General features: G+C 34.8%; 2 protein-coding genes and 1 long non-coding RNA gene across 5 annotated transcripts; 1 reads left to right on the forward strand and 2 right to left on the reverse strand.

The window, feature by feature from the left end:
* Window positions 1-1,797: 1,797 nt before the first annotated feature.
* On the reverse strand, window positions 1,798-8,764 carry LOC147477829 (uncharacterized). Its single transcript, XM_086586096.1, has 8 exons — window positions 8,611-8,764; window positions 6,419-6,481; window positions 6,195-6,320; window positions 5,977-6,123; window positions 4,821-5,900; window positions 4,420-4,668; window positions 3,339-3,635; window positions 1,798-2,753 (listed from the first exon to the last, which is right to left on the reverse strand). The coding sequence occupies exons 1-8, from the start codon at window positions 8,762-8,764 to the stop codon at window positions 1,798-1,800; spliced, it is 3,072 nt and encodes a 1,023-aa protein (XP_086442222.1).
* An 8,329-nt stretch (window positions 8,765-17,093) lies between these two features.
* Window positions 17,094-17,702, reverse strand: LOC147477830 (uncharacterized). The gene is made up of 3 exons (XR_015208449.1): window positions 17,609-17,702; window positions 17,392-17,534; window positions 17,094-17,151 (listed from the first exon to the last, which is right to left on the reverse strand). It is a non-coding gene; the product is annotated as an uncharacterized LOC147477830 (long non-coding RNA).
* A 1,749-nt stretch (window positions 17,703-19,451) lies between these two features.
* Window positions 19,452-23,338, forward strand: LOC147477831 (glucose-6-phosphate/phosphate translocator 1, chloroplastic-like). Of its 3 annotated transcripts, XM_086584451.1 has the most exons (6): window positions 19,465-20,390; window positions 20,486-20,711; window positions 20,979-21,201; window positions 22,054-22,267; window positions 23,150-23,180; window positions 23,313-23,338. In XM_086584451.1, the coding sequence occupies exons 1-5, from the start codon at window positions 19,878-19,880 to the stop codon at window positions 23,159-23,161; spliced, it is 1,188 nt and encodes a 395-aa protein (XP_086440577.1). In that variant the 5' UTR covers window positions 19,465-19,877; the 3' UTR covers window positions 23,162-23,180; window positions 23,313-23,338. The 3 variants fall into 3 exon arrangements, 2 of the variants coding, with proteins under 2 accessions (XP_086440576.1, XP_086440577.1); XM_086584450.1 differs by having other exon boundaries at window positions 19,452-20,390; window positions 23,150-23,332; XR_015209067.1 differs by having other exon boundaries at window positions 21,825-22,267; window positions 23,150-23,332.
* Window positions 23,339-23,429: the final 91 nt, after the last annotated feature.

Here is a 23,429-nt window from a genome sequence, read left to right on the forward strand (position 1 = left end):
CTGTTATTTCTGCTACCCATTTTCCCTAGGGGCTTTGTCTTACTCCACTATATCTTCTCCTACTTTCTCCACCACCGCAACTAACAACAGCAGCAATTCCTTCTCCGTCTCCTGCATTGTAAGTAGTGGTTTCTTCTTTTGGAGTTGCTACTTGAGTTTCAGCCTGTGGTAGTTATTGTAGTTGATGTAATGCTTCCACCTTTTTGTTTTACTGTAGAGAGATAGGAAATAAAGTCAAAACAAACACCTAATTGCCTCAAATGAGGTGGCCTAATTTTTACTTGGAAGTGAATATATATATTAGAAGAAAGAATACTGTTCGATAAAGATGAAATAATATTAGTTCACCACCAGAGGTGTAAAAGTATGTTAAAGAAATGTGTTATAGGAGCATTCGAAATGACTCAATACAAAATTTAAAATAAAGCAGATATTTGAAAATGAGACAGGAATAATAAAAAGGACACTATTATAACTATAGACTACTGGCGGTTTGATTAAGGGAATCAGGGAAACCTACCTATCCACATTAATTGAAAATTTGGAGTGTCAGAAACCATAGCTATTGTCGAGAAGTTGAGAGGAGAGGAATTAACGGAGAAAATGTGAACAGCTACAAGTGGTGAAAGGAGTTTCCAAAAAATAATATGCAACAAATGAGAAACAGTAACAACATAATAGAGAAAGGTAAATAAGAAAAAATTTACAATGACAGTGAGGAGTAGAGAATGTCAAGGAAGATTGTTGAAGACTTCTTGGAAGACAATATTTTTGGTATGCTGATACAATTTGTCTTCTCTGTCGTTTAATAAAATCTTCAAGCCAGAGCGTGAAGTCACACGTGACACTGCAACATATAACTGCCCATGTGAGAATACTGAATTTTTGAGATATACTCCAATGCTGCTTAGAGTTTGGCCTTGGCTTTTGTTTATTGTCATACAATAACAAAGCTTTATTGGATACTGCATTCGGCATAAGACAAAAGGCCAATTTTTATTTTCTGACTTCATCACAATCCGAGGAATGGTGTGTTCATCTCCACTTCGTACTCCAGTAATGATTTCTGCTTTTAGGACATAATCTGTTATTTTTGTCACTATCATCCGAGTACCATTGCAAAGTCCCTTACTCTGGTTTATGTTTCTAATAAGCATGATAAGAGCTCCCTCTTTTAGTTGAATTTGATGATTTGCAATCCCCGATATTTGAAGAGTGTTAAGGAACTCGTGGGATACAAAATGTCTTGATCTCGTGATTTTATCGGATCGCGACTTAATGTGTCCAGACTCAAGTATTCATGTATTTCACCGAATTAATGAGAGAACGTATTTGTTTAACTCATCTGCAGAAGAATTCGTAGGTGTCAGAATGCATCGACTTCTCAAGTATTCTACATCTTTGTAGTTCCTTGAAAGTTCTGTATAAACCGTATTTACAATCTCTTCTATCCCATCTCCTTCGGAACAAATAATTAGATATTCAAGTATTTCAATCCATGACAGTTCTTCCCCTTCGCATAATGATTGACTGGGCAGTTTTCCTTCACCAATAGCTAATATCCAATTGTTAAATTCTACATCGGATTGGGTACTTGGTGATGTAGAATCTATTCTACTCAAACGCATGTTTATGGAAAGACGAAAAACCTTGAAGTGACACCATAAGTAGGATCTGTTTATCGAAGTTGACACAATAGCTTCTCTTGAGCCTTTTTCTATAACTAGAAGCGTCTGCCTGAAGTCACCTCCCAAAACAACTGTTTTCCCGCCAAATGGTTTATCTTTCAAGCTTTTATCAATCACAGACATTGTCTCTAAATGTCTTGTCAACAGACCCAAAGTCATTTTTCTTACTCATTGGTGCTTCATCCCATATGACCAAATTTGTTTTCTGAATGAGTTTTGCCAAGTGCATCTTTAGTGTGACATTGCAAGTTGTAGATTCATCTGATCGAATGGGAATTTTGAACCTCGAGTGGGCAGTTCGACCACCTAGTAATAAAAGAGATGCTATGCCTGATGATGCTACAGGTAGAACTATTTTTCTTTCAGAGTGCACCTTTGAAATTATTGTATTCCATAGATAAGTTTTTCCTTTTCCTCCACTTCCATATACAAAGAAGAGACTTCCAGCATTACTTTCAACAGCACTAATAACAGCATCAAAAACAGTTTTTTGTTCGTCATTCAATCCACCATGAAGCTGTAAGTACTGTGAGGAAAGTAAATTGCAATTATAATTTAGTTCCTCTTGTATCATTATCTTCTCAGCTTCATCTGCTTCTGGGATATCAAACTTATAATCTTTTAGACTCCACCCATTCTCGTTCATTAGAATTTCAACTTCAAGAAGTGTTTTCCTTTCTAGTTTCGATTCAGATAAATTTGGATTAGCCCTTAAGATATCATCAGATAGTAACTCCCAATGGCAGTTCCACATATCAATAGCATTGGATAACTCACAAAACACTAAGAGTGTTACAAATAACTGGCGTAATGACGGACTAGAAGACCATTCAGCTACTTCTTTAATGGCAAGATGCCATTCATTGTCATCTTGTAAAAGACCAAGCGCACGGCAAGCTGACTTGTAATCATCATAGAGAGTACCATTAACAGTTTTGATTTCTTCAAAATTTCTAGCTCCCTTTACAATGTTTAGAAGCATACGCATATAGTATCTTTCGCCTTGTGTTGGCTGAGCATAGAATATTCTTCCAATCTTCAATCCTTGGCTTCTTCTTTTCCATTCTTGAAAAAATTAACAAACATGTATGTTATGAATAAATATAAATTTTATATGTAATTTCAAATATAAATTTTTGTTTGGAAATTGTAATGTATTAAGACCTTTGCATTTCTGTCCCACACAAATTGTAAAGGGAAGTCAACATATGTAAGATGTCTTCCACTCGGGTCTTTTTCATTAATACGCATCCACTCAGTGAACATAGTTTTTTTTATTTTTTCACTTGCAACAATTTCAATTAGATCCCCATTTGCACGAAAAACAATATTCTGTTGATTTTCAAGATGGAAACTTATTCTTTCAATAGAAAGATCTCTGTACTGGATGTCAAATTCATAAATCCTCCAACTTGCTTCTGATGCAGATACATATCTGAAGTCTAGATAGTGCTTAATCTCATCAACTTGATGCGCTTCTGGTTATCTTTGTCATAGACATTATTTTCTTCAACAATACCTATAGCTCGATCTTGCCCTTTTGAAATGTACTTGAATAAGTACTTAATCATCCATGAACGGTTACAATGTTCAACATTGATGTGACACTGAAATTCTTTGGTAAGTTCAGGGTTGTAAGGAACAACCCACCGATTGTCAATTCAACCGGATTTTGACGGCCCACCATTGCAGTTCTTTTATTATCTCGCCTTCGATAAACTGCAAAACCTTTCTCATCAAATGTCGTTTCACTACAAAAATCCTTTGGAAATTTCCTTATACATTTGTTCTTCTTAGTGTCCATACATGGAGAACCCTTTTTCTTCTCACCACACGGACCATGAATCATTGTTTGGACTACAATATCATACAGTAGAGGTTCACTGGCTTTGTCTGGCAATTCAGCTGATATCATCTTGTCTATATCTGAAGCACTTTTAGCTTTATCTTTTGGATGTAAAAACAATAAAATGTGAGCATGTGGCAGTCCTCATTTTTGAAATTCAATAATGTACAATACTTCACACAAAAAAGAAAAATTTATTTAGTAGCAGTCTTTAAATAATTATAAAGGTATATGATCTTATCAATAAGTAAGAAATATATCTTCCTATTAAGAAGTGAAATAGATGGATCACTCAAAAAATGAGACAAACCGTAAGCATCAATCTTAACAAACTGAATTTAAAAGGGTACTAAAGTACATTAACAAAGTAAATGACACCTGGACACAACACAAAACTGGGTAGTTTTCTATTAATATTGGGGGTGGGAGAGAAAACTGCTTTGACTTTTTCAATAATTCCACAAAACACCTCCTTTTTTCCTCCCATCTCCTCTTCATTACGTCTCTGGTTTCTAACATCACGGCCCCTGGTTTTCTTCTTCAACTTTGACTATATATTATTTTAGCCACAATGCACTGTTTTCCATCAAAAACACATATCTCAACTGCTTCTAAATAGAGAAAAATTTGAGTGCAAATCTGTTGGACCATATATAGAAGAAAATCTGTAAGTGTTCTCCCCTGTTTAAATATAGGATGTTTAAACACATAAATTTACATTTTATAGTTAATAGCAAACATGAATTCCACATTTATGAATAAATTATTAACTATTGTTTCACATTTTGCAGGTTTTTGCTCTACGTCAATTTATAGTCTTACTGGACATTATCTATTCTATTAAAAAAAAAAAAAAAAAAAAAAAAAAAGGTATGTGATTATAACCTGCAATGACTCTGCCGAAATGATTTCCATAATGCAATCTTTTCATGATGCACTCCAACTTCATTTTGAATACTCGACACACAACATCAGGAACATCATTAGGCAATAGTCCAGGATCTTTTTGTAGAAAACTAAGAATTTCATTCCAATTTGGATTGCAAGTCACAGTAATAAAAAGATCAGGTGGTCCTGCCCATCTACATATGGCAATAGCATCTTGGTAGGTCTGTATCATGTATTTAGGGCCTCCTATAAATGTTGATGGAAGGATCAAGCGTTTACCAATTGATCTTCTTTGTAGTATATCACGTGTTTATTTTAAAACGGGTTATTGATAGATTAAAACAAATCATAAACTAATGGAAATAAAATTTAAAAATTAAATAATATTACTTATATACCTGCGACCACAGCATCCATCACATTGCTGTATAAATCAGCCCTAATTTCTTCTTGGTGTGTCCGATACCAAGACATTCTTTGATCTTCTATACATGTATAACCATCAACAATGACTGTTTGACATAAACGTTCACCTATCCAGAGTAATCGACTTTCTAGTGTCCTTCTTTGTAGTCGTAAAGCCCAATATTGTCTCATACTAACCGTATCTCTTTTATGATCATCTATATTAAAAACTCTTTCATTTTCCTCACTATTAGGAAATTTTCTATAAGGAATCCCAGGTCTATATCCATCTTCACCACGGGGAAACATTAAAGGATATTGCAAAGCTATGAATTTAGGATGCAATTCATTTATTCTCTCCAAACCTCCTCTAGTTTCAACAATTATGTCCCTAAAATCATTAATATTAAATATATCCCCTTCAATTAAAGCTGCAACTTCATTGCCAGTTGGCAGATTATATTGTCTTCCATCACTCTGCCGAGAATTAATAAGTCTTAGGCAGGCATCAATCATTTCATCTTCTTTAAATCTGTCTCTAGCCATCCTAAAAGACTGTACAACTTTATTGTGTTGATCAAACATTTTGATCAATCCATCAACAATTGTAGGATCAAGAAGTTCATTATATTCATTGAATATTTGTATCCTATTCTTCAATTCATTTTGAGTGTCGTATACATATAACTGGCCAAATTGAGGAGGCTTATTTTCGAATGGAAGAAGAGACCCAATTTTATGATGATTTTGCCCACTTATTCTGAAAACGCAAGGACCTCCTCCATCATTGATAGTCTTATCTATCTTCCCTCCTGCAGAAGTAAATTGAAACATGGAGTTGTATGTCCGTATATATTTTCTAAATTTAGTAGATCTTATTCCTCCTTTCAAGTCTAAGAGTTTATTAAGAAACTCAGGGGCAGCCTCAAATAGTGGAAGTTGAACTTTTCCTTCTCCACAACATATAGAGAACATTGGAACAGATGATTTTCCTTTGTTGTTTCTTTCTTCTTCCCAAAGAATTGATCCACAGTACATACACTCTTCAGTTGGTGGTCCAAAGTCATGAACTCCTAAAATATAAAAATTATTAGTGAATTGGGAAAACATTCTAAATAAAATATCAAAATTGAAGAAGAAAACACATACCATCACTGTTAGTATACTTTCTTAGATCAAGATGAATTTTTTTTTGCTTTTGCAAATGTTTATTCCTTTCACTGATATTTGTGATTTGAGATATTAAAGTCATTATACGACGCATAGCATCTGTAAGATTCAAAGTACCTGTTTGGCCTGTGTAATAAAAAATATCAAATTTCAAAAACTTTAATTAATCCTCAACTGAATATAGAATACAATTTTACCTTTATTTGAACGCAAGTTGTGTTCCTTGGATGCTAACAAACGATTGCGTTTCTTTAAAGCCAACAAACGACTTCGATTAAGGCGAGCTATTTTAGCAGTCTGTTCCTTTGTAGATTCAACATTGACTGTTTGATAATTATACCAAAAAAGGTTCAACTTTAGCCATTTCTTGTGTAAAGGATATTAGAATTGTTGTGTCATTATAAAATCAGTAAGTTCATACCAGTACTATTGGTTAAATGATTGCTCTGTTGCTCATTTAATTCCTGTGTGTGTATCAATTTCTCTGTAATAAAGGCATAAAGAAAAATATAGATATCAGTTACTTACATCTATACAATATCTTAAAATCAAATGAGAGTATAAAACGGTATTTTTTTATTTCGCAAGTTACATAACAGTGTGACTTTGACATTCCATTTGTTGTGGATGTTTTCTTCTATGCTCTTTTAGCACTTTTTCTCTATGGATGCTCTTTATGTTTGCAGACATCATAATTCTTCTATGACGCATAAGGTTAGAACCTTCAATATATTCGCATAAGGTTAGACCCTTCAATATATTATTTTGTTAGAATATTTATCAAGTGTGTAAAATAAAAATTAACACTTCGTACCATTATTCTTTTTCGCAAGAAATACATCGCCTATCAGACCGAGCAATTCTGGAGGTATATATTTTTTCGTCATCCATAAGGTAAACCTGAACAACTCTTCCTCTCTTTGCCTAAAGCTTTAACTCCTCTTATAGCTACTGTTATTATTCACTGCAGTTGATAATGATTTAGAAATTGTCTTCTTGAACAGCACTTACTTGATTGTATCAGCAACCTTTGGGGCGTATAGGGATTGCATTTGCAGCGGAGTTGGGAACAATGCAATTTTCAGAGTAGATTGATACATTGAGAGTTCTTGGTACTGACCCAGTGGATTACCTTGTGATGCCGAGAGTGATTGCTTGTTGTGTTGCTTTGCCGATTTTGACGCTGATTTGTTTCACGTTTGGGTTGGCTTCCAGTGCCCTTCTTGCTGATGGTGTTTATGGTGTTAGTATAAATATTATACTAGAAGCCTTAGGATATAATCAGTGCTATGATCAAGTTGCAGGTCAAACTGCCGAATTATTTCTATTGTCAGCTATGCTTGGGGTGTTACAACTCTTGGAAGTGCTAAGGGCGTTGGGGAGTTTACTACTTCGGCAATTTGCTTATCGTAAGATATGTGACACTGAAGAGGATCTTGAGCGACAGAAAAAACAATTTGCTTACAACTTTTGTTGAGAGATTTTGTTTGGATAGAGTTCTAAGACTGTTAATGTCAGAAGACTTCTAAGACTGTTAGTGTTACCTTTAGACTTTTAATTGTATAAGATTTGTAATTGTGTAAAAACTGAGCTAGCTTTAGAGTTTTAATTGTATAAGACGTCTTAAATTTATCCTTGGACATTTGAGTTGAATTTCTATGCAAGTAAGATAACGTTATTTAATTTGTGTGTTTTGTATAGTAAAAAAGGTTATCTAAATAAGATCGTTTCCAATTTAATCTTAACATTTGTACTAATTTATTGGGTTATCTACTTATTTGAATAAAGAGTGGGAAACAAAATCAAATTCCTAGTTTCGTTAAAATAAAACATGAATATTAACATAAATAGATCCTATATATTGATGGTTGCTGGGCTATCTGCTGCATAGCGAGGACAACTGGTGCACTGTGGCTTCCAGATGAAAACTAAGGCTGCCTAGCTGAAGGAATAGCAATTGTATGCGTTTGTGATATTGATTGGTAGTGAATTGAAGCAGTGGTCTAAATTGGAGCTGACCATAAGAAGATGGTGCAAATTATATGAGTCTAATGACAATAAATAAAAGATTATAATTCATCTAACACTCTTTAAGTAAACAACATCTGATACATACACATTAACACAAACTCATACAGTAAATTATTCAAGCATTTGGTATAGACGGACAGATTTCAAAAACATGAAGTACATGGTATGTAATAAATTTCATGAGACGCTGCTGGTCAATCCTTTTGCGTTGCTCGTCATTATTTTGTGATCGACTACTAATGTAGTAGCTTCTAATACATCGACCACCTCTCAAGATGAATCAAACATCACAAAAGTGGTTGCAAGCTTTCCACGTCCCCAACAGCAAGCCATGATTCTTGGTGCAACTTGATCATCTGCCCTTCCGCTTATATCGTGCTACAGAAACGTTTGACAATCAGCAGAATTTTTTTGGATCTAGCAGTCAACACATAACGCACTTCCTTTTCCACTTATCAACTTGTCTAACTCTTATTGTGGTAGTTTGATAGTAACTTTAAGAAGCTTCTCTTCTTCAGCTTTTTGGATTTGAAGCCATTGTGCATCTTTAAATTCTTTTATTGGCTGACGATGAATCAATACCAGAAGATGAAATTTGCCTTTTTAATCTAATTACAGCCGTCTCTGCTCTCGCCCCTTCATTCGCTAACAATTTCTTCTCAAGTTCGCGGTTTCGTGCTTGCAACTCTTCCTTTAAGCCCTTCAGCTCTTGCAAGACTGTTCTTTTGACTCCCATAACTGGTTGCACAAATGAAACATTTATAAGCTATGACTTTGTTAAATTAGATTGCAAACTAACTAAAATCATTAGAAATCGATTGGGAGTTTACCTTCGCAAAGAGAAAATATTGTGCAGATCCTCTCGCCTTCTTGAGCAATTGGTTGATGATAGACGTGATTTTTCTGAACTGACTGGAAGCTCATCCAATTATTATAGTAAAAATGATTTCAATACTGCAAATCGATACTTGAATGGCCTGTTATAAAACCACAACTTTTCAGTCACCAACGAAAGATCACAAGAGGCATGCTCACATCTCAATCAATTTGTCTCAGTTTCAAACTCAAAATAAGAGGCTTTGAAGTATACTTTGTTAATAGTGCCAATGTTTTAATGACCAATGTTACAACCTAAGTTGTAGGTGTTGACTAGCAAAGTCGGTAAAACCTTTGGGTAATGATACCAAAGGTCTATGGCTCCCGCCAGCATCAAAGAATTACTGATCTCATTTAGCTGTAGTTCTTTCTTTGCTAAATACCGACGCAGAGGAGGCACACCATCAGAGTAAATGCTGACTACCTACACTACGAAATGCAAATTTGAAGTTAGATCAAGACTGTGTTAAGAATAGATATGACAAACTAAAGACAGAAGGCTTAGCTCCTTCAAGGCATCAACCTTATATTGATCCATATCTAATTCTCCAGGCTCACCAACATCTTTAACTCCAGAAGAGGCTATCACCCTAGAAGACTCACACTTTGAGACTTGTCCGTACTTTTTGGAAATTTCATCTCTGAAGAATTGTGTTTGCACCTCTCTGTCATTGATTCCATTTCTGGAGTTATTGATGAGAAAGAATACTGCCCTGTCAACCGACGTTGAGAACCTTCAAAAACCTCAATGTCATCTGAAGAAACTGGCTGAGGAGCAAAAGTAGCAGGGCAGTATTCTTTCTCATCATTCATTACCGAAGAAGAAACAAATTATTTAACTCTATTTATCGGATTAAATTGCAATATAAAATAATTTATGATGCATAGAGAAATTCAGAGAGTAATATTACCAAAATGTTATCATTCCCTTTGGCATGACTTTGAAGACCCTTCAACATGCAAACTCTATGCTTATCATTCACAACACCATCACAGCCTCTGGTATAAACATCTTTTGGATATGATGGGCAAATATGCTTACGTGTGCGATCAACAAACTTCAAAAGAAGATCCCATAGCCTACATAAAAAAAAAAGTAGGATCAGTACCATGAGACACAAATAAATATAGAACAATCAGTTGGTTTGTTATGTTAACTTAAAGAAATGATCTAGAGAGAGAGAGATACATTAAGACTATTAGTAAGAATTGGTTAGACTTCATCTAGGCACTTGGCTCGAAACACTTCCACGACCCCCTGTCCTTGGCCTTCGCTTTTCGGTTGAATCATTTTAGGGATAGCTAAGTGCCCCTATTTAGTAAGGCGCGCTTTGTCAGATCTATAGAAGGGAGAAAAGCTTCATCTTTATACTTGGCTTCAAGTCCCATAAGAGAAGGAAGAGCTTAAAAGAGGAAGAAATAGAGTTCGAAGCTCGGCAAGTAGAGTTGTGGCGGACGGGTCGAAGCTCTCTCCAACACGAACAACTAGCCTCCTTCAAGGACTTAAGGACAAATGCCTAGCGAGCCAAACCTTTCATAGTGGAAGAAGAAATAGGATGTATAATAATGATTATACACCTAGCTTGAAGTTACGCACTTTTGTCAGTGGTTCGGAGAAGCGAAGGTGGGCGGAACGATCAGCTGTCGTGCTCAGTCTTTTTCTAAGCTTTTTCGTCATTGCGAAAGGCTGCCTAGCAATTTAATATAAGAAAACTGTTACTATGTCAAAAAGAAACAGATGCACATCTGAAATGTAACCAACAATTTCAAAGAATCCAACCACACAAAAATTGCTTTAGGTTGCACAACTTGTGGTGTAATCTACATGCTTAACTATATATCATAATACAGAGCATACATGAAACAGTTGAGATGAGATTCAAGTAAAACACCTTAAAAACAACAAGTTCAACATCCTCCACTATTACTTTATCAATGTTTGTATTTCTAATCACTCCATAAAACTGGTCCCTAAAGACCGGAGAGCCAGCAGCAAGTATCAACTTGTGGTTTCCTCGCCAACATCGAATGTGATATCAAACGCAATCATCCTTCACAAAATCTGAGGCTTCTAAAGTTGTTCTTTTAAAGAAATGCTTATATCCTCTATATAGAGATGCAAGTCATCAGAAAAACTTTGTAATTATCAAAATCAGAAATCTGGTATTCACGCACTGCTCAAATTAGCAACCAAAAACTATATTCTTGTTAGCATATTCCACATACTCTAGATTCTTATTTCATTTATCATCTAAAATCCGTTCCTCATTTCGAAGCCAATGCAATTTTTAGCATTTTAGTCAAATTGTAAAGCCAATGCAATTGCCTTTATGCAAACCTTTTTTTTTCAACTGTTTCATATACTCGTACTCATTCTCTAAAGGTGACTTCTCACAATGGGCATATGTTGGCATGCTTTCTGCAAAGTAATATGCAGATCACACTAAATATTTTCTTTTGAATTCAGGAACATATTGCTAGAAAAAAAAATACCACTACCTGAGCGCCTGTGGAAAAGGGAGTAGTAGATATCAGCCAATATATCTCCACTTGTAGATACCATTACAGGATCAACCACCAAAGCAGAGTCTGAGCCTTTTGTTGTGCCAGGCTTGCCTGATCGAGTTGAGTTAACTAAAGCTTGTCTACCAACAGGGTTGAGTGATCCCTCGTCGAACTTGCAAGATATCCGCAACCAAATCAGAGAGGCTGATGAAGAAATATCATATGGTGTTGTTGTAAATAGTTTCAACAGTATGGAGCCCAAATATGTTGAGGCCTATCAAAAGATTAAAGGTAATAAAGCTTGGTGCATAGGTCCAGTGTCTTTATGCAATAAGGAAGACATAGATAAGGCTGAGAGAGGTAACAATATGTCAATTGATGACCGTGAACTTTCAAAATGGCTTGATTCAAAGGAGCCAAATTCTATTGTTTATGTTTGCTTAGGCAACCTTTGTCGTCTTAATGAGCCGGTACACTTAGGAGCCAAACTAAAGTGTACTCACACAATTAAATAATGTACCGAAACGCAATTAGAATAGATGGATCAGCCAATATATCTCCACTTGTAGATACCATTACAGGATCAACCACCAAAGCTGCCTTCAAATCACGACCATATCAGAACAGATAAGAACCAATACAACCAACCAACTTGTTAAGAGCACAAACCTTGAACCGCGAACTCTAGTGACATAACAACTTCACCACACCAATAGAAGGAAGCATGCCTGTTTTTACCTAACACATTACGCAAAATGCAGAAGTATGGATTACCATTTCTAGAAAGTATAATGTGTACTACTGCATATCTAAACTTACCACATCAACATGCATATCAGACAACACCGACTTCAATTGCTCGTAAACAAAGTCCTCAGGAACACCATGAACTCCCTATCAACAAACAATATATAATAATAAAACTCAATAAATATTATATTTCTAAGGCATAGTAATAAAATGAACCTGAACTCTAGTCTCTATTCGCAACTTCAGTTGTGATTTTGGTATTCCTTGAATGCTTTTGTGGGAATTTTACTTGGAGGACTTCATTCCTTATTGACTGGGCTTATTTATTGGGTGGGTGGGGGAATCCCATGTGATTGCTTCGAGATAGAAGGAGCTCGATATCCTTTTTTTTTTGCTCGATGCAGTAGTGATTGGTGGGAAAGGGCAGAACCATCAAAATTACATATTCAACAAAGTATTTCATATAAACTGTCCTAACTTCACTTCTGCATTTTTGCAAAAACCTTTTACACCCATCATAGAAGAATATGCGGATAAATATACGTCATTTGGATCTCAGAATATATCTTTGCTTTTTCTGTGTTGTAAATGGAAAATAGAAGGAGTACCTGCAACTTTAGGAAATGAACAGATAACACAATCTCCCCCAGGATGGATGGACTGCCATTCTATACGGTATACGGATAAAGAAACGGAGCTAAAAAACATCCCACGATCATAATTCAATTATTAATCACATTACACACACATTGGATTCAAAACACCAAGCAATTTGAACAAAAGATTCATCCAATTTTGCAAGTTAAAATGGTAAAACCACACGTGAGGTGCAAATTCATCATAAATAACTTACCGGATTTGGGGAGAGAGAATTGGAATCGAATTGAGCTAGAAAGAACAAATTTGGAATTCCACTTTGACCTTCTCCACCACCCCCACAAAAAATTCAAGAATACACAAAAGTACAACATGAAACACTATTCACTTTTACCTCTTTCCTTTAGATTTGGAATCAAAATGATGTTTCTTCAACTTCTTTTTGCGAACTACACCAGTTTTTGAATGGCATCCCCATGAGTGCAAGTAGCTTTTGACCTTCTTTATCAGTTTTCGCTGTGGTGGTTATACAAACATCCATCCCCCTTGGTTTACCAAGGGCATCATAACGGATCTCTGGGAAGACACCTTGCTCTCGTATACCAATGCTATAATTTCCATGCCCATCAAAACTGTTCGGGCTGACACCCTGAAAATCCCTTGTCCTAGGAAGTCATATCATATGTTTTGACCTCGTTTAACTTTGGAAGAAGAGAAGAATAAGAGAGAGGGCTTGAAGAGATGAATTTTTTTTTGGAGAGTTGGGAGTGTTTTGTAGAATTGAAAAAAAAGTATAGAAAGAGCTTTTTATCTATTTTGGGTTACGAACAGTTGAAATCGCCAAAAAAGGGCATAGAATTCTTTTTTTTTTATGTAAAATCTTATGTGTCAGTTTTAGAGAAAAAAAGGGGGCTGACGTGCCCAACAACTACCAATTTATTTTTATTTGAAAAACTGCTCAGTTATCTAGGAGCTGAATAAGCACTGGGTTTTCCATTTAGTTATACCTATGTTTAGTTACTTTATGTATTGAGTAGTACACTATGCTATACACTGATGCAAATTGTTGATATCTCAAGTAAGAGCACAAACAAACTAACCAAAGCCATAAGTAGCATTTGTTATTCAACTTATCTAATTAAGATATCTCACCAAGCATCCGTTATATAAATCATAGTAAGACATTTAAAGTTTGGAATTAAACTAAGACAACATGTTTGTAATAAAATCTATCATCGCCGCAAAAGAGAAAGTGATAAGAGTGCTAACATACCAATTTTTATGTATTAATTTGACTTCGATTATGATTTTTTGGACCGGTCTCTCACAGTTGTGTTTGTACAACTGTATCTATATCAAACCGAACCAAACCATGAACACCTGTAACCGCTCCCAATGTTTGTCATTATTAGTTTGAGTGCTCTAATAATGGCATACCCGAAAAACTAAATAAGAGCATTAGAAAGGGCATAAACTTGAATAGAATCCCCTATACATGCCAACAAAATTGAAGAACTAAAAGAGTGTCAAAACTCAATTACACAGGTGTAATTGCAAAATAAACTGTATATAAATAGAGGTATATAGGCTTTGAATTATATTCTCACCATTTGGGAATGGCTTAGAAGTTTTTGAAGAATAGCTTGAATCGACATCAAATTTGATGGAAGTTGCATCTAAGTGCAGCAACAACTTCAGGTAGTGATTCAGTGCCTGAGAGTTCGAGGTGTGCCATTGTATTCACGTCACACTTAACACACCACTAACACAAAATTTCTAACAATTTAAAGAGGCGACATAGTTAGTTCAGAGTTTTAAGAAATTAGGGAACTTCTTTTTTACCAGTAAAAATATTCAACAATAATAGTTCTAGGCATCAACTTGGCACATAGAGGCATACCTTCAAACACTTGCAGAATTGTCGATATAGGCCATAATCACCACCAATATTAGGACCTGCACAGCCAGTGTGAATTTGATCATCTACCACACTTGACAATATATAAAACAAAGAGCTCCCATTTGTTCTTATTATAATAATATGTAGTAGATTAGAAAATCAGTCAATGTGGAAAAGTAGACCTTCACCCTAATCAATTCCAATGCCAAGCTAAGAAAGATCTTGTAGCACTACATTATCCGATAGTAGATAAATGAGTCCCTGCATATATTTATAATGATCCATCAATAGGCTATTGTGACAGATTACTGGCCTTTTTAAACTTTGTTATAGTTTAGCAATTTCAGCCCATTTATGGCTTTTGGAGGCAGACTCCGTAATCTTTATAACTGGTATATCCTAAAACAGGCATATTGAAGAGCATCTACACATATTACAGCCATTGCTTACACTGGGGAGCAGAAGTAGTGCTCCCCTAACATGTTAGTACTAACTTTAACCTTGAAATGGCCTTCAAATTAAGACACCGTAAGTGTTGATATCTTTAACGATTATCCATTAGATATGTTGTTTGAGCTCGTTTGATTTATAATTGCCAACGTCAGAATCCTGCTTTCTTATAATTCTCTAGTTGTCTTTTCTTTTTCATAATTGAAGCAGATTGTTTCTATTGATACTAATAAAGTTCTAATGCTCGATCAATATCCAATTTTTGAGAAATCTCACTTTTTGAAGCCTTGGAGATGATAGAAGAGGATGTGAAGTATAAAGGACCAAAACCATTATCACAATTCAGACATACTATGATAGGACTTTGAATAGTAGTGCTGATTCATTGCTTACAAATTGTCGCTAGAGAGAGCAAGTCCATATACGAAGATATTGACAATATCCTTCGACTAATTGAGGCTAAAGGTAGAGACAACTAAAAACTAATTAATGATAAAAAGAGATAGCTAAAGGAAGACTAACCAAAAAGAAATAATGCATATATATTATATATCCTATCTCTTACTGGAAGCAAGTGAGATCTGTTTGTAGGCCGCTTCAAACTACCTAGTTTCTTAGCTCTATTTACATGGCCTTTCTCCACACGTGTGGAAGCTACCGCGCTCCTTCTCCATAGCAGCTACTTACCTTCTCATCTTCTTAGCTTCAATGTCCATTGCTTCTAGTATTGTCTCTACCTTCTTGGCCAACATATGTAACACCATGAGTTGCAAGGTATACTTGGGATGTACACTGAAGTTATAACTTAAATGAGTAGGTTGCATGATAATATTGACCTCAATGGCATCAACCTTGTCTTTAAGGCTTAGATCTTTCTTGTGCCCCGATTTTCTCAAAGCTATCACCTCCTTTTGTAGCATGTCATACAACAATCCCGACACATAATCCTTTTGGTCAAAATCAGGCACCTCACTCGGTGTTTAGTCAAGGTTTGCCTTTGACGCCTCACCATCTCCGGTTCTTTCAGAAGATGTGTTGAGTGAACAATTAGGGACTGTACCGATTAAGAGAACTCTACCCCAGTCGAATGACCTTTGAACCTCCATCAAATGACTTTGACGTGTCCTTGCCATACTTCAATAATGTACTACTACCATAAGAAATTGAAGGTCTCGACTGAGAGGATCAATCAACCACTGAACAAACAAAGTAAACAACCATGCATAATTTACACATACATGGAATACGCTACAACCAACAGTTTTGATAGATTCTCAAACCCTTGTACGTTTCATAGTAAATATATAGCCAACCACAGGACACTTGCAATATTGTTATTTCCAAGATTTGGCTGGTACTAAAACGTGTGAAAAAAGTTTCAATATTCTTAGGAAAATATACTATATATATAAATATTTCATTTTCAGACAGTCCTAGCATTGCAATTCAAGGCTTCATATTGATATGTTTGATCTATAAGAAAAGTTAATTATGAGTTCGAGGGAAAAAGTTTAATAAGAAATAAAGCAATTATCACAGTACAACCAATTTCAACAATACCATAGAAGTATGATTAGATTTAAATAAGAAGTGCAGGTTACCGAATAGAAATAAAAAATTGTGCAACAAATAATTCAATTTTGTATATTAGTAGGTATTGTTTTTTCACTAATGAAAAAGACGCAACATTTGTACCAACTAATATTTTTTAAGCAGAATAGTAAATGCACGTTAACCACTTCATTTTTTTATCATTTTTCAAAGTATCTATAAACTATTTCACTTTAATACCAACCCAGTAACATATTTCACAATGGTTTAACCATTTCTTAAATTGACAACCTAGCTTCCTTAGAGCATATACACCAGCGATCACAAACAAATATTCGATAATATACGACCAAACATTATATGTATCTATTTACAGATCATATAGTGAGGATATACAATGGTAGAAAGCCCAACAATATAATTACCTTGAGGGCAGAATGCGGGGTCCTGTACAAACAATCGACACCAAAATGCCACCCGAAATACAACTCATGCTACAAAAGAAAAATGCAAAGACAAAAAAAAAATCAGATCAATTAGACAACAAAAACAACGGAATTATCGATTGACGTTAGAATTAGTGAGTAGCCATGGTGCATAGACAATAAGCTCGAGAGCATGTTTTATGCCATACTTCTCAGACTGAAATCCATTACTTGCACTAATTATACAACAATAAAAACACATTGTAAATCAGAGTTTTCAAACGAATACAATGCATATGTATACCTTACCAGTAGTTAAAGGGAGCTCTAGTGGAGACTCGAGTCTTCCTTATGACGGCATGATAGATCTACACTCTTTGCACCATTTCAACCTTGTGGACCATGATCTAGTCTTTATACTTTTTAGCGGTGACTTTGAGTGATCATGGTATCTGGCCAAACAGCCAATAATAAGAACCCACTCAAAGTAATGCCTCCATCTGTTGATTAAAATAACAACAAATACCTGTTAATTCTCCCTTCATCCCTTTCAAACTTTAGTCTTTCACTCCTTTGTATCCCCTGTCATCTGTTTTTTTACATGGCCAAATATCAGATGGAAGGCAAAGAACAAAATAAGCATAATAAAAATCAAAACTTTGGTTTATTTCTTTGATTTATAGATATGAAAATTAATGGGTTTTGAAGAGGGAGAAAAAAACTTACCAAAACCAATTTGTGAGAGTTTTGTATCGACAGAGAAAATGGTCGATGGGAAACTTCCTTGGTTTGACTCCCCGCCCCAACAATTTGAATTTTTTTAACATTGTTTAAGTTACAAAACACTGAAAACAGATTTAAAAACATTGTTTTTGCTAAGACTGGAAAAGAGTAACGATAGAGCTTTGTGAGAGTTTTGTAACAACAGAGAAAGTAGTGAGAGCTTTCTCTTCTCTTAGCCATGGTTTTTGTTCGGTGAGAGAAAGAGGCGTGAAGGGTTTTTCTTTCCTTTTTGGTTTTTTTTTCTGTAACTTATCGTGGGCGAACAATCGAAAAGAGTAAAAATAAGCGTGTATTTCATTTTTTCCTGCCGAATCATTGTAAAAGCTGAGGTGTCTATTATAGAGAAAAAAGAGGTGTTGACGTGTTTCACTGGGAGCATTCTCAACTACTCAGTATTAATGGTGTTTGATATATAAAGATATATGTAGGGGTGCCAACGGGTCGGTTTTGGGTCGGGTCTTAGAGATTTCGGTTTGGGTTTTATTATTTGCGGTTTTATCGGTTTCGGTTCTCAACGGTTTTAGTATGAGAATTATAGAACCCAACCCAAAACCATAAAAACCCATGGGTTTTTATCAGTTTCGGTTCTAATTCGTGTATTTATTATTTATTATGATTATTAAACAATTTCAATAATTTAAATACTAAAACTTGTATTATTTTTTTTTATTTTTTTATTTTCCTACACGATAATATTTTATATATAATTAGTGATGTATCAACAATCATATTTACATCAATTTATGAATATATATCAATCATACACATTAAAATATTTACTATTCATGTGATAATTTAAACCTTTGATATAGAAATTAAAATAATCAAATATCTAACCTTATAATTTTGATTTTTTTTTTACGAACATACACATATATTTGTTTCATTGTATTAACTCGATCGTGTACACGTGCAATCACATATATTTGTTACATTGATATATTTTACGTGCATACACATATATTTGTACACGTGTATTAACTCGCATTTTAAATCGAACATGCGAGTACATGCATTTTACAATTATATCTCATCACTAATTTTTAACATGAACACTATATATTGGTTTATAATAAGTGCATGTATCACAATATATCAAGCATGTGTATCCTATTTAAATATACACGTACATAAGTTAATAAATATAAAATGTATTAGTTAATTCATAATATACACTTTGACATTATTATTAACAATCTATGATACACTTGTTTAACGTATAACTATAAAATATACATTTAACAACACACATTCACTATTATGCTATATATATTTAATAGACTTTTACACGTAAAAAATATATTTTATATTATGATGTATGAGTTTGATTATCTTAAATGTAATATAATATTAAATTTTATATATCGAAATCATAATAATCGGTTTCGGTTTCGGTTAGGGTACCCACGGGTTTTTTACTATTTGGTTCAATGGTTTTGATTCTTTATCGGTTCGGTTTTTAATGACCCATTTTAAATGGGTCTAACTTTTTAAAACCCAGAACCGGAACATTCCGTTTCGGTTCGGTTTCAGGTAATCGGTACCGATTGGCACCCCTAGATATAGATATATGCAATGTTTATCGAAAAACAAAATGTTACGTAGGAAAAATGATCTCCTACTCTTCTGCGATTCTTTCGGATCTTTCTAATAACTCACTTTCTCTTTCTACAACTTTTTCATAAAAACAACTTAAAGAACTCTACACTTTGTTCTTCTTCAATCTTCATAATGCATTGATCATTTTTTATTCAAACTTCAATTCAAACACTTCATATGTTCATATAACATAAAACCAAGTGTTGGCTGTGTTTCATTTTTATGAAACAAAGCTTTTTTCTTCTAGAAAGTTTGAGTTTATATAGTAAATGAAGAGGATCATGCTTTTTTACATTGAATTTGTCGAATAAATAGGAAACCAAGACTTGGGTCAATCTTGTTTTTAAGGATTAAAACCTTTTGATATAAAAAGTTTATTTTTTTAGCATTTTTTTTTTTGAAGTTTTGAAGCTATGGTTTGTTCTTTAAAGCAATCTTCATTAACTTTAACTCTCTCAAGTCCATTAAAAGAGAAACCACAGGGTTTAAGGCTTCAAAGATCAGTGGTCTCTTTGCCAAGATCACCAATCAAAGGAACTCATTTGATTCTTTGTAGATCTCTTCATTCTTCTGCAAATTCTGTGAAGCCACTTTATGTTAGTGAACTTGTATCGTTATCTATGAAGCTAAGAGCTCAAAAGAATGTGATCCAATGCAAAGCAAAAGAAGATGATGGATTACAATCACTTGAAGAGAAAACAGCTGCAGCTCTAAAGCTTAAGATCAGTATTTACTTTGCCACTTGGTGGGCGTTGAATGTCGTTTTCAATATTTATAACAAGAAAGTTCTCAATGCATTTCCTTATCCATGGCTTACTTCTACACTGTCTCTTGCAACTGGATCACTTATTATGTTGATCTCATGGGCTACAAAAATTGCTGAGACACCTAAAACTGATTTTCAGTTCTGGAAATCGCTCTTTCCGGTATGGAAGTCAAACTTCTTGTGTTTATTTTGGTGTTTTGGATTGTTTTTTTATGGATTTTGTGAAATGCGTTGTGATGGGGTTTTGGGTTTTAGGTTGCTGTTGCTCATACAATTGGACATGTTGCGGCGACAGTGAGTATGTCGAAAGTTGCTGTTTCTTTCACTCATATTATTAAGAGTGGAGAACCTGCTTGTAGTGTATTGGTTTCGAGGTTTCTACTGGGGGAATCCTTCCCTACTGCGGTTTATCTGTCTCTTATTCCAATTATTGGTGGTTGCGCACTTTCTGCGATTACTGAGCTCAATTTCAATATGACTGGTAAGGAAATGGTTCTTTGAATTTGGAATTTATGTCTGCTCAGATTTTGATTCATATGTTGGTGTAGTCACTATAATATCTAGACTGAGTTTCCAAATTGTTAAACATTCTTAGGATCCATTCCATACTGTTATGCCAAGCTCAATCACTTAGTGTGGCATCGCTCATGTTATACCTGGATTTAAACACAATTTTTAGGATTTTGGATTTTCTCTTGTGGAGATTTGTTTCAGAATTTTGGATTTTTTGTGTGTTGTCTCTGTTCAGGTTTTATGGGTGCTATGATATCGAATCTGGCTTTTGTCTTTCGCAATATATTTTCAAAGAAAGGAATGAAAGGCAAGTCAGTTAGCGGGATGAACTACTACGCTTGCCTGTCTATATTGTCCCTTCTGATTCTTACACCCTTTGCCATTGCTGTGGAGGGTCCCCAGATGTGGGCAGCTGGTTGGGAAAACGCAATCTCACAGATTGGACCACATTTCATATGGTAAATAATTAAACACCCTTCACTTACTCTTTGTGTCTATTTGTAATCTAATTCCTCTGTCTAAGCTTCCAACTCCATAGTCATTCCAACTATTAGCTGTTGTTTCTTATTTACCTTGTTCAATTTGTTCTTAATTTTTTTATTGATATTAGTTTGTCCGTAGTGCAAAAATGATACATGAATGATTCCAGAATTTTACAGTTGCCATAAATTTCATCTCAATTACAGTTGCCATAAATTTCATCTCAAGTCGGATACTAATCCTTCATCTTACCAGTCCAAAAAATTAAAAGGTGGGATGGGACGATAAAATGGATGGAAAAATCTTTTGGAACTTGAAAAGTGTCCCACCGGTGGTCCGATTGTACACGCTAGTTTATTTTAGGTGGTTCTTTCTTGTAACAAAATTGGCTGATTTTTAAAGTAACCTGTTGATTCAGAAATATGTTAAAATGGTATTCTGACATTCTGAATAAATGCCTATGCTTGTATAGATTTCTTTTTAACATCTGACACGAGACAATGGGAGATAAAGAATGTACTGGTGTTTCTCTATATTGATGCATGTATTTTTTTTTTTCGATAATCTTTATCTATGTATTTGTTGGACTGAATTCGAGCAGGTCTTCTTATGGAACACTGAACTTTGGTCTAACGATTCAAAGCATAGTCTTACTGTATTGGAATGACCACCTAATATGGTTGAAACAGCTGCTTGAGATCTCTGTGTGCTCTCCTGATGTTTTGCTGTATCTCTGTGTATGGTGTTCCTGATGGTTCAGCAGTTTTGCCTTCTCTATCTGCTAATTGCCTAATTAATATATCTTTTGTGGTTTGAATCAAACAAATTAGGTGGGTGGCTGCCCAGAGTGTGTTTTACCACCTGTACAATCAGGTCTCATACATGTCCCTTGACGAGATCTCCCCGTTGACATTTAGCATTGGAAATACCATGAAGAGGATATCTGTGATTGTCTCCTCTATCATCATTTTCCGTACACCAGTCCAACCCATCAATGCCCTTGGGGCTGCCATTGCAGTCTTTGGAACCTTTCTCTATTCTCAGGTAAATTGAGTAATAATGCTCAGACTTCATCTATTATTACGTGATTGCCAGTTTTACTAGAATATCTCTGGCGTGTGCTTTTTAATTCAAAATTTTGAGCTGTTATATTCAGCAAGATGAATTGGGTTTTACTCTCTTAATATTAATTATATTTTTTTATTATTAGTATTAAAGAAATTTCTTTGTGACGCCCTTTGATCTCTTGGAGAATATTAGTACTCATTTTCTACTCGGAAATGGCATTTTTTAAGTGTTGTAGTTGTACACTTGTACCCTGGTTACCACTGATTCATTTTTTTGCTTGCCTAGTTTGGTGCATCAGAAATACAGGACACATCAAGTATGCTTGCCTCATTTCTATGTGTACTTGTAATTAGTTTCCAAGTGCTGTTATGTACAGTAGTATAATTTCTTGATCTACTCAATGTAAGTCGACTAACAGACTTAGCTTCGACCATTCAATTTAGTCGAATAGAAAATGGTCTTGGGATCAGTCTCTATTCAGTTTTGTCGAATAGGGCCCAAGGTCTTCAGCAGGAAAGGGGAATTTAATGGTTTAGGCAGAAATGCGGAATAAAGTAGTAATGTAACTGAAAAAGAAATGCTGAAGTGGCTTATAAAGTGGAAAATATTCAGCCTGAGATACCTCAATGAATGGATCTCCATGCCACAACAGCCTGATACCTTCAGCAAATATGTCGCCTATTGCATGACTACTATATTGGATTTTTGTTATACTTCTGAGTTCTCGAAGTGTTTAATCGGTGCTCAAGAGTTATGTACATTGACTAACTTTTTTATACTATTTTTTTGTGAAGACCAAATAACTAAAACCGAACTTTCAGTATGTTCTGATGTTCTTTTATTTGTTTTTTTCTGCAGGCAAAACAATGAATATGGTAAAACAGGAAAGGATATATTTTCATGAACGAATTCGGTTAAAGGAAACTGGGTTGTTAAAGAAATAAAGTATTTGAGGGTCTACAGTTTTATTAGAAACCACGAATTTTTATTTTTATTTTGTTTAAAAAAAGTATAATTACAAGAAGTTTGATTTTGTGTTTAGTCGTATTCTCATTTTGGTCTATCCTCCTGGATGGATCTTTCACTTAGCTAGGGCACGTTCTCTCATTTCCTCCTCTCTTTCTTTAGAGGAGACTGT

The sequence above is a fragment of the Coptis chinensis genome, chromosome 9, assembly GCF_015680905.1.
Source record: "Coptis chinensis isolate HL-2020 chromosome 9, ASM1568090v1, whole genome shotgun sequence".
NCBI lineage: Eukaryota > Viridiplantae > Streptophyta > Magnoliopsida > Ranunculales > Ranunculaceae > Coptis > Coptis chinensis.